Here is a 12,408-nt window from a genome sequence, read left to right as displayed (position 1 = left end):
CCAAACTGCCCAGCACCTCTTCCTGTCACTGACTGGGGTGGCACTTCACAGACCATCTCCTTCCACCCTGCTGCTGTGGGCAGGGATACCTTCCACTAGCCCAGGTTACTCCAAGCCTCAGCTAACCTTACCATGAACACTTCCAGATTCGGGGTATATCAAAGCCCTTCACATTTAAAAATCACCAGAAACTCACATATTTAAAAGATGCCATGTACTCCTAAGAAAATTCTCAACAAGTTCACAAATTAAGTTGATTGAGAGGAAAAAGAAACCTACGTCCCCCACTGCAGCACAGGCTGCAGCCACCATCAGCACGACTTTGCCTTTCTCAGTCCCGAACACTCCCAACCCAGGCCTCCATGTCTGCTTTAGGTTAGGCAGTCTTACTTTGGGTAAAACTCACCTGTCCTGCCCACATTCAGCACTCACAGAAAGTGCGACACGGGCATAGCGTTGCACTGCTTAGAGTAAAAATTATTTCCGTTTTTTTCAGGGACCATATTTCTGTTCCTGGCCAGCACTGGTTTGCTGCTCGAGTACAGCAGATTTCCACTTCTCACCAGGAAAGTCACAGCATTCCCATAGTTGTAAAATATTTGAACATGTCCCAGTAAAATATCCTTCCTTCCTGCACACCATTTGGAACTGAGAGATTAGATTAGCTCTTTTATTCAGGACTTCCACCTGCAAACTGCACAAGGCAGATAAACACACCCAGTGGTGCCACAACCCTGCCTAATCCTAGCACCCTGGCAGAGTGTCATGGTACCACTCAACATCTCTCCTCCCTGCCGCCCACTTCCTATATGGGTGGGCCACTGCAAAGCAAAAACCCAGGTTTTATTATTTTAACATTAATTTCCAACTAAATTACACTTAGAATTTCTACATAACTGTTTCAGAAAGCACTCATGACAAGTTTGCAAAAAGGATGACAAATAAGATATATATCACAGTCAAATCTACAATTAGAAATTACTTAAAATGTTTTGGAGTTGCCATGAAATTTGATACTAGCACCGTAACTATCATAGACAGTGTTGGTACAGTGAATCACAGGCAAACAAAGCATTTGTCACTTTGGTGATATCCCCGCAGTTAAAGACCATGAGGATAAAGACGGTGCAGCCCCTTTCCCAATGGCTCAAAATCATGATTTTACTGAAATTGACCCCAATCCTAAGAGAGATTTGGGGATGATGTTGGATGGTATTCTACCGTGGAAGATGCAGACCAGTCAAAAGCATCGATGACACATCTGCAGTGGCTCTGCTACCGGCTGCAGCATGCACCTGTCTCCAGAGCTTGCTCTATCATGGCTGAATACGTCAGCAGAAGATGTAGCACTGAGTTTTAACAGCACTGCCTAGAGAAGGTTACATTTTTAGCCTTAGAATTGAGCAACCAAGTAACCTCCCAGGGAAGGACACTAGTTGTTGACAACTTGAAGAGATAACACCTCCACCCTGCCCAGAACAACAGCACGAACTGTAGGACCTGAGGAACACTGGAAGGGTGACTGTAAACGGAGAGGAGGGATTATAAAATAAGTGTGTGCATAACATTTTAACACCAATAATACTTTTCCTTCTGTAAAAAAAAATAGATCTGGACTAATAACGATGAGACCCTTCAGATTTCAGTTATACTGAAATTCTTGGCTCTTCCCATACAGAGTGTGTGTGTGTGTGTGCGTCTGTGTCTCTGTGTGTATCCTTTCCCCACAAGACTTTGAGCCTAATGCCCCTCTCTGCTGCACAAAGGTCACTGCTCCCAGAGAGGGAAAACAGTGCCAGCTGCAGAATGGGCTTCTGGGGCAATTAAGCAACCGAAGACTAATTTCTGAGCTTGTGAAATAACCCTTAGCCTACTCCTGACCTGTCTCAACTTGCAATTAAGCCACCCCAGTGATCTGCCAGTATCTTATCTTGCTGCAAGACACAAACAACGCAACCCTATCACCCTGCACTGCACAAACGCTGGGCTGACTTTTCCACTGGGAGCAGAGTGGCACAGGCACACGGGAGTCAGAGCTGCCCTGGACACAATGACACAACCCCGTTTGGATATGCTGGGAGCCTGAATCTGCAGCTCCAGGGGTCTACAGGGCCACTTTTAAGAAAGAAGTAAATTCCTGCTGTCCTGAAATGCTCTTTGTGCACTGTCTATCGAGGTTCTTGTACACCTGGCTGTCAGGGTAGCCCCTGCTTCACCCTCCCAAAAGAGTACAAGTTCTCCCTTCACAGGAACTGTGCAAGTTGGTGCTGGCTGAACATGATTCAACTGCAGATGCTGAAAGTGAAATAATTTTTAGCATTTCCAGTCCCTTACGGCCAAAACTACAAATATTTTACTTCAATCAGTTACAAAAAAAAAATAAAAATTACCAAATGCTCACCACCAATGTAAGCTGAACTGGAGAGCCAACACTAGAGTACGGTGCTAAGATTGCTTGTTCTTTGGGGAAATGGGTTAAAGCCAAAGTCATCTTTTAGAGATCCAGGACATACTGTTCACAGCCACAGTAGACTTTCCACATGGTTGTAATGTTATAAAAAACTCTTATCTTCTCCTTTTTCACAGGTGGTTCTCCTAGGTGTATTGCATGGTGTTTAGGACAGAAGAATTTGCAAAAATTATCTGGCAAATAAGTTACCACTAAGACTATTTACAGCTGGAGAGAAACTGTTCATTCTTTCACAACTGTGCTACATATACTGAAAGGATGGCATCTTGCTGTCTTGTTTATGCTATCATGCAGTGTGCAGACCAGTGTGAACACTTGGAAGGAGTCACTGTAAGTCATTAAGAAAAGCAAGCTTATTGCTGGTAGGTTTGTGATACCCATTGGATCTACTCTATCTGGAAAATATTGATGCAGCTGCAAGTTGAAGACTGTAAACTTATGCCAAAAGTATATGCAGGAATTTTCTAAAATGTGGACATTAACAGAATATAGATTTAAGTTGTTAACCAAAACCCAAAGATATTTGAAATATTTATGAAAACTTATTGTCAAAACTGCCAAGTGGATGAGGACATGTGAAGTTCTGTCAGGATACAGTAGGACTGAAGTGAGTGGAGCCTTGAAAAGCTGCTCTATGAGAATCCCACTGCAGGACAGTAAATCCTTTCTCTCATCATTCCTGCAGCCCTAAGACAAACAAATGGCAACCAGAAAATGTCTGGGCCTACAGAGGCAAAAAGCTGCAAATCCACCAAACAGCTTCATACTAAATTAATCCAAGTTGGTCTGTCTTCTCAGTGATGCCAGAAGGTGTCAGCCAAGGGCTTCCACCAAACATTCCAAACCAATTTCCTGTCCAGAATCCAGACTGAGTAACGCGACCTTATTACAGCCATGCTCCAACACCAACACTGGTGTCATGCCCAGGTGACAGCAAACCATACAGGGATCTTCATGGCAAAAATCACAGTGAGGTTCCACAAGGCCAGGTGCTGGGTCCTGCATGTGGGTCACAGGCATGGATAAAATATCTCTCAAACATCAATATTGTTCTGTTCTTGACACATAATTAATTACCTCACAAAAAGCTCTGTAAGTACATGAGACTCAAATGAGATCCGTGCAGGCTCAGCCATTTTCAAACAACCACAATCCCAATTTTCTCAGCTCAGTGGGTTGCCTCTACAAGAAAAGATCTATGAAAAAATATTTAGATTGCTTGAAATAAAAGCTCAAGTGAAGTATCTCAGTAAGATTTTAATTATTACACTTTCAATGCTATGACAATCTCATTTCTCAGCTTCTATACAAAGCCTAACAACATGTGGCAGGATTATTACACATGCAAATATATGTAAATGAGGTATTCAGAAAAATCTGATCTGTTGTTTTGGGATAACATTTGCCCTTCTATTTCAACAACAAACTAAGAAAACAGAGATGTAACAATACTGTGAACTAAAAACATTTTGTGTGCAGAGGATTATTAAGAATTTATTATCCTTTACACTACAAAATACTCAATGTCCTTCATTCCTAATGAAAGTGGAGGACACCTCAGCACCACAGAATCAGGCTCATCCAAAACTTATTATTCTGAATAACCATACAAACACAAGGTCAACCTATTAACAGGCAAAGTTACAACACCACCAGAGTTTTCCACCTTTACCTGAAAGGCACTATCACAGCCCTTGCTAAACTCTGACAGTTGCTCCAGGTTTAACCTCGTTCTTCACATAAACAAGTGCTTAAAGCAGAGATTGTATTATGCTTCTGTTGTATGGCAAGAGAACCTCTAAATTCTCTGAACGGCCTGAGCAGGCAGCTCTGTTGCCCCCGTGAGCGCCAACGCAGCAACACTGCAACCTGGCCCCAGCACCCAGGGTCCAACCTTGGCCCAGGGGCTTTGCAGAATTGACAAGAAATAAAGACTCCTCTCTCCAAAACTCTGCAGCATCCACACATAAAACATTGGCAGGGGAAAACAATACCAACACCTAACCAACCCAAACCCCCACTTCAGTTAACAATACAACATTTTGAGGCCATCACCCTCCTAAGCTTGCTGGCACAGTGTTTAGTGGGGGAGGTTGTGTGTGTGTGTGTAATGGGGTTATAGACATGAAAAGGAAAGTGTAGGTGTATCTAATCAGGAGACAGCTGGAAACTGACCCTGCCATGTGAAATAAGCAGGCTGGGGAAAGAGGAAGCTCCTGAAAAAGGAAGCGTGAGGCCTAAGAAGACATCTCACATGCCAGAAACCGAGGATCTGGAGTGAAAGACACACATTGGCTACACCTATTTTTAAAAATGCAACATAAATGACAAAATGGTGCCCAGCACATGAAGAAAGAGGACTTCCATCTGGTTCATATAGCTGGAACAAAGACACCAGGAAAAAAAGGGGTGGAAAAACAGTAATGCGACAGGAGCTTTCAGAAGTTTAAAAAGTCCAAGACAAAAGAAAGGCAAGACAAACTAATATCAATACCATATCTTGCACACATCTTTTCCTTGCACACAGTACTCTGCATGTGACTCAGGAAGAAGGGGACTCTGAGGAGCTGGCTGGAAAACTCAGCTCCTAGAGCTTCCCTGCTCTGAGCCCTGCCCTTCCACAGCTGCCCCATGATGGGCACCTGAGTTTCTTAGTATTCCATGGAATTTAATTACAAAATTTCCTTTTGCACTTTTGCAATTTACCTCGTGGACATGGCCAAGCTGATAAGGGTTTTTTCCTTTTCCAAAGGAAAAGTATCTGTGTTCAGAGATAGCACTACTGCTAAAAAGCAAATGTAACAGCATTGAGCAGGACCAACCCAACAAGAAAATAAATCACAAGCTTTAGCCAAGCTCAACACAGCATTTTTGTAGGCAATGTTAGGCATAAACTCTTATCACTGTGCAGCCTTGCACAGAAGGATGACGCTCAGGGCTTGACTCCACAAAACATGGTAGATATGGAAATAGCCCAGATGTGTTTAACAGGTCTTTAAGCTTCAGTAGTAAGCAAGACTGAAGCACGTGGGCTCCTGCTCATCCATGGCTGACAAAGCAGTTCTGCAACAGGTAACGCTCCTGCCGTTCCAATAAGAAGCACTGACAATTTCACAGCCACCCACAAAAGCATATAGAATAATGCTCTGATAAAATAAGCCGCTGATAAAATATAAATGAAGGCTAATTTCTCAGCAATCCAAGTCTGATGATATCCTTCATCTACTCATAGTAAAACCTTCAGCAGTCATAGTCAAATCTTAAAAGCAGGAAGGGTGCATGGCACACAAGGGTGTGCAGTACCTGCAGCTCCCTGAGACCTTCACGTCTCACTTCAACAGCCTAGTGAGCAGGTACAGAGCATGTGAAGCAAACAAAATGTTCACTACTCTTCCTAACTGTCTGAATAGATCTGAATATTGGGAGAAAAATAATGAAAGAAAGGAAAGGAGAGCAGGAATTCCTGCCACAAGAGCAGTGCCAGCACAGTGACACAGGTGACACCAAGGCATGGGCACAGGCCTGTGCAGTTCAACACCTGTTACCTGACAGGGCAGAGGAGTCCCAGAACCACTGGCACACATCCAACACCAACGGGAACAAGCTGTGTCACGACACGGGGAGGTACCAGCAAAGCAGACAATGGCAGAAGACAGGAACCAGAAAACAGAGTTATATTGCTTGACTACAAATCCTATGTTACATAGTTCTTGTCATAATTAAATCACAACTTTTCCATTCTCTGAGTTGTTTCTCTGTTCCTTGTAGCTTGTATAGCCCATATGTTCACAACAGATGGATCAATGCTGTAGCTCAGTGACATTTTTCTAATTATAGACGGATTTATGAAATTCTTAAATAATTTTGAAGGAAATACTCTCTGCTGAGGGACAGTGAGTCAGTGTAGCATCACTGTCAACAGCAAACACCAAAACTAAGGAAGTGAAATTGCTGTGGCTTTATTAAAAGGAAAAGGTCAAAAATTTATTTAAAAGATAACATCACAAAAAGCTGAAGGAGACAAATAGGCAAAGTGTTGAGAAAGTGAGCACAGACCAACAAAAAAAGTTAAGTGAAAGTTAGATGCAGTGACAATCCATACAGGCTTGGTATAACTTGGGGGTCCAGAGGTCTCTCAACCCCGATGAGTGAACATTATCTGCCAGACACTTCAAAAAAATGATTTCTACTTCTTAAGCTTCATTATGTAATCTAGTCTCAGTGAGGCTAAATAAAATAGGAGAACTTAGGGTTAAATTAATACTGTGTGAAACAATTTCAATACCTCATAGCTTAAAGACAGTGTTTAAAGTTTGAATTTACATCAAACTTTACGTTTGCTCTAATGATTTCAGATTTTTCCTGGTTCTTTACTGATTCTCATTTGAAGTGTGTTGCAAATAATTTTCCAATACAAATTGTTGAATGAAGAGTTGCTTTTTGCAACTAAACAACTCATTAATTTATAGTCATAAATTCCAGCAGCGCAGCAGCCTGAATGCTAAGCTGGCTTCTCCAATGAAAACAGCACTGACATCTGTTATAAGGGTGATTTACCAAATGACTGCATTATGCTTTACTGATTTGACAAACCAAGAAGCTCTGCTAATAATCATATCAGTGATTTAAAATTTACATGGAGCTAATTTACAAATACATTACATCTCTATACTGAAAATTCAGTAAAGGCTGCTATATATTATTTAAAGCTGTACAATCATCTGCATTTAACCTGCAAGCTGTCTCCCATTAATTTGTAACTTCAACTGACACAACATACTTTAAACCTGGTATGTACAGACACATGCCATAGCCAAGACAGTATGCCTCAGACTGAAATAACAGCAAGATATTATGTTAATATGGCAAAGACACACAGTGCTTTTCACAGAATATCAGACAACATTATGTTGTTCTCTGTGAAAAAAACCCCAACATTTCTATTTTTCAATTTTTACTTTTTGTTTCCTGTGCAAATTAAGTCAAGCATAGTTCACGTGATTTTTACAGCTCCCAACATTACACAGATTGCATAGCAATATTGCAGCAGTCTTGACCTTTCTGGCTCTGGGAGGCATGAGAAGATAGAGATCCCCACATTTGGAAGGCACTGAATAACTCTTCCAACCTCTGTGTCACACTGTGAGATAGTGCTGTTACCTGCTCTCAGGAGAGTAAATGAGGTACACCACCCTGACCTGTGAAAATTTTCCAGGAAGAGTCCAACTCTCCCGCCCATCTTTCTTCCCTCTCCTACACACTATCTGCTAAAAGACAAAAGGCAGTAACAGAAAAACAGGCAGGTGCAACGTGATTTCAGTACAAGGGACTGATACTTGCATCTCCCTCTCATTTTATGTCTCATTCTCCATAGCAGTATTTCCTTGGCCGTGTCACTTTAGACCTACAGTATACATTGTTATTGTCTGTCATAAGATGGTGCAAATATTATAAAGCAGCTAGAAATTCACCAAGCTCTACCAAGGGTCAACTGACCGCAGAGGTCTCTGATGGTTTAGTCCCCAAAGGTGGCCTTTCCCCTCTCACTTTGTTTTCTCCTGTCAGACGCCAGTCCCCCTCTCTCATCTCTCCAACGTGGCGGGGAGAAAGCCTGCGCAGCCCCTCTCCCTCAGGCCACCAAGGGCACGGCCAGCAGCACCAAGGACGGCTCCCAGGGGGTGACCCCGTCCCCAGCCACTCTTCGTACCACGTGCTGCTCCAGAGGAACGGCAGCTTCAGGGTCAAAGTGGCTGCTTCACCTAATCACAGGCCCTTAGATGCCAAAAAGTGATTCCTAAACCTGTTCTCATACCTGCAAGATGCTGTAGCAGAATGCTACCAGATTAACAGTCTTCATTTTTCCTGTCACTCCCGCCACGTGACCCCAGTGGTTTCCAAACTCTGCACACTCAATCAGTACAAAATGTTTGAGCATGGACTCCCAATACATGTATGCTTATTTATAAACTATGTATATGTACTACTCAACTATTACAATATGCTTATTTCAAAACATACATAGAAACACAAACTATAAAGGAAAATAAATATAAAAACAAACCAAAAAATATTTCCTTCCTACACTCCAGTGGACTGTCCTACCCACATTCCGCTTTGGAAACCACCAATCCAGGCAAACATTTCATCAGACAAAGCTGCACCAAGGGTCAGCTTTGGGATAAAAGGCTTTTCCCCATATTGCCACATTACTTACCTAATATGCTTCGGCCTGTTCAATCTCCCTGCTCATACATGAAGTAAAGGGAAGACAGTTTGAAATCAACAAACCAGACCTTGCTTTATAAACTTCTGTTGCTGGACTTGGGTACAAACTCAAAAAACTAACAATTTTCCCTAAAATTCTCCTGAAACAAAGATCCTGAGCTCACTCACAATGAAGAGAGAGGCAATATACAAGTAAACCTGAAGCTATTATGAGGTCTCTTTCTCACAACTCTCAATGGCTTGACTAACTGTAAAGTTAATCAGCCCAGGAGAGTGCATGCTTTTCACAACTCCTTCATTACTATCTCTGTTGTTGTAACAATCAGCAAGAGGCAAAAGCTTCAGACGCAGCTCCAGGCAGACTCCTTGCAAGAGGAAACAAAGTATATCCAGCCTCCATAGACCCCTTTGTTATTAAGGGCTGTTTTTCAGAGGACTCTCTGAACCAGTTTCCTGAATAAACTAAAATTAGCTAATCAGAAAGCTAGTCTTCCAAAAAGCAAACAACAAAAAAAACCCAAAACACATCAAACTTCAAGAATGCTTCAACTAAATTGATCTGGGAAAGGGGAGAAATGGCAAGACAAATGCTGCTTGCTTTTTGATATCATCAATAGGCTGATAGGCAAACTTTGCAAGAATGTGTCACAGAACGGAGACTGTCATTTCAGTGACTGCTTTTCCCACACAGGCAGGACAAACTGAAGGAGACAGCAGTGATCCCTCAGCAGCAGAGCAGCCAGGATGATCTAAACCACATACAAGCAACCCAGCACTGAGGGGCTGGACAGTAGTGCAGGCTGCAGCCCATGTTCCCAGAGCCTCTCACAGCCTAAAAGACCAACAACACCATCCACTCACACTAGAATTCTTTTCTTTTATAAAATACAAAAGAAAATAAGAAAGGAATTTAAAAAGTCATCTAGGCAAATGGAAGGTTTTCTTGCAGGAACTAGCTAACAGTTGCTAAGAAGGACCACTCTGGCTGCTGCTCAGCCTATCACTCCTTGTTTGACTGAGGTGTGCTATCCAAACAACCTAATACGTTTCAAATGTAGCTCTCACTTCACTGATCAAATACATATAAAATCAGCCACCTGCCATGTGAGAAAATGACTAATGCTTGCATCTTTTAAGCTCTTTGCTTCGCCACTGAAGAAGCTTTTGAACACAGCACCATATGAATTTGCTGAAAGAAACCTACTTTTCAAAACAATATTTCAAAGGGCTTAAGAAAACATACAAGGAGATGATAAAGATCAAAGGTAAATTTGAGTAACTTACTGCTGCTGCTGTGGCCTCTTCTCCACCTACATAGATAGAAGAAGCAATCTCCATCACAGACAAGTTTGTGGGAGCATCTGTAGTGGATGACGATCTGGGCCGACCTGACTGAATATCCTGAGCAGACCTTCTGTTGATCTGCGGGCTTCCTTTCGGGGCATCTCCCTTGCCCCACCTGCTGTGCAGGCTGGTCCCTCTCTTCATTTTGGGTGGCACTCTGATCTGCTGAAGCACCCGGTTCAGAGCTGTGGGGTGGGTGGAGACACCATCAATTTCAGCACAGACGCTTTGGCTTTCCAAATCCAGGTCAGGCTCCAGCTCAGCCTGAGCTTGCTGGACATCATGTGGAGAAACAGATGACCTCCTGCGCTGATGCTGGAACAGGTGCTTCAAGCCTTGACCAATGACATTAATGTTCTCCAAAGCATTATGCGTTATTTTGGATAATTTTTGCTCTGATTCATGTTGTTTTTTGGTTTCTTGATCTTGGGATTTGCCTCCAGGATCAGGGTCATCAGACAACTGTTCAGTGCCAGACGGCTCCATTGATGACACCCAAAAAGTTTATTTGACTATTCATACATAAATATGTCCCCTTTCTTTAAAAGGCTTGTGTTTATTTTGAAAATGCCAAGATTGCCAGCCAATTAGGTGTGTAAATGCTTCAAGAGTGACTATACATGCAGCTGTGCCACGGTGATCTCATGCTTATCTAATGTTAAACAAAAGAGTAGTCATTATTATACATCCATGCAGCAAGTGTGGGTTAAAAATCCAATGCACAAAACATGCCATTAACAAAATAAAATGTATCAGTCCTTGGAGCACCCCTCCACGTGGCATTAGTTGCATCTAGGCTGTACGCAGAAGCCAAAGCTTGTGTGAGACAAGTCATTCATTGCCTGGGGGGAGAAGTCCAGCACAAAGGGTGTAGGAAAGCAAGAAAGGTAAAAAAGCTGTTCAAAGGGGAGAAGCAAGAAGAAACCAGTGGGGTTTTGTTTATTAAGAACAAGCCCATAATAACATCTAACATGAGGTTAAACTTCTGAAAAGCATGTTAGTCAGGCAGAATTAATTTTGCTCTTTAACAAAGATCTGATACTAAGGCCCTAACTTAACAGTATTTGATACATGCAAAAAACCAGAACATTTCCAAATAAGTTATTCATTTCCACATAGTGAGAAATGGCTTATTACAGCCAGCATCCACTGATGGCACTGGAAACTTGATGTGAAAATCTATCTTCAAGCAAGAACAGGCAAGTGAAATGCTTTCAGTTGGCATACTCTTGTTCCACAGCTCTCAGAGGAAACAAGAATGCATTTTGAAAAGTAGATTAAGCAACTAAATCTGCAAGGGATCAGCACCAGGTATGTGCAGTTCAGCCTCTGGCACAGGAACTGCGCATCTGTTCTTAGAGATCTCAACCCGAGTCATTCCCTGGGCTCAGGCAGGACTGGATTATACAACAGTGCAGCTCAGCACTTGCTCATAGCAACAACTATGGGAGAAGGTCAGCAAAGATATGGGGAAGAAAGGGAGGAAGAAAGGAAGGATACAGTAACTGAAAGGGTTTTACATCAGCACCATGAGATCACATGTTTAGAAGCTGACCACTGTTTTCTGCAAGAGAAAACTTTGATTAGGCTTCTATAAAGACAGAAATCAGCTCACAAAGGTCTACCTCAATCTTGGCAGAAAGCAGTCTGTGCTTTAGAAAAGAATTATTTGAAACTCAGCATATTTGGGATTTGAGAGCGTTCATTTCTATGCTAGAACAGCTGCAGAAACAGAATGCATTGAGTTTACAACTGGAGTGCTCTAGATTTTGTGCATCTGAAGCCTAACACAATGGGTTAAACAGATATTCCAAAATGCTTTCCAAATTGCCATCCAAAAATATCAGAAGAGCTACCTCTCTCTTTCTTTTTCTCAAGTGTCACTGCTATTAGTTGGAGGCAAGAAGAAACTCAGTACTTACAGAAAGCAGAACACTGGAATCATGCAGGATTTTATCTCTGAGCTTTGAAGATGCTATAAGCATTGAGTGTAAATATACCGGCCAGTTTAATCAGTAACACATTAAATGCAAAGGAATAAACTACATCCAAGAAAAATATATTTACCCACATTCATGCAGCAATTGTGTGGCAGAAGAAAAAAAGATGTGCCAACAACATACCTACATACTTAACACTATCTTAAATGAATTAAAGTGCCTTTCTGTCTAGTAGTGTGCTTTGGCTTTTGAGCTTCCTCTTTCTTAATCTTTTTTTTTTCCCCTTCAGGCAACAGGTTTTGCAGAAAGTTAGACTACAGGTCTGCACTCAATTTATGTTTTAGGACAAAAAAATCGCAAAAACCAACAGACCAAATGATTCAGTGAACAAAACTCACCATCTAAAAAAGCAAGAGCCCAAAAACTATT

The 12,408-nt window shown here is 42.0% G+C and overlaps 1 protein-coding gene across 1 annotated transcript in view; it reads right to left on the bottom strand.

Annotated features, from left to right (window-relative positions):
• Positions 1–11,138, bottom strand: part of TMCC1 (transmembrane and coiled-coil domain family 1) — a 58,364-nt gene extending 47,226 nt beyond the window's left edge. The window contains exon 1 of the mRNA XM_066558096.1: positions 9,980–11,138. Coding sequence (XP_066414193.1) covers positions 9,980–10,525 — 546 coding nt within the window. The 5' untranslated portion in view covers positions 10,526–11,138. The remainder of the gene's footprint in view (positions 1–9,979) is intronic.
• Positions 11,139–12,408: the final 1,270 nt, after the last annotated feature.

This window comes from Molothrus aeneus, chromosome 12 (assembly GCF_037042795.1).
Source record: "Molothrus aeneus isolate 106 chromosome 12, BPBGC_Maene_1.0, whole genome shotgun sequence".
In the NCBI taxonomy this organism is placed as follows: domain Eukaryota; kingdom Metazoa; phylum Chordata; class Aves; order Passeriformes; family Icteridae; genus Molothrus; species Molothrus aeneus.
The sequence above is the reverse complement of the archived record's forward strand: the minus strand, read 5'-3'. Positions and strand labels throughout refer to the sequence as shown.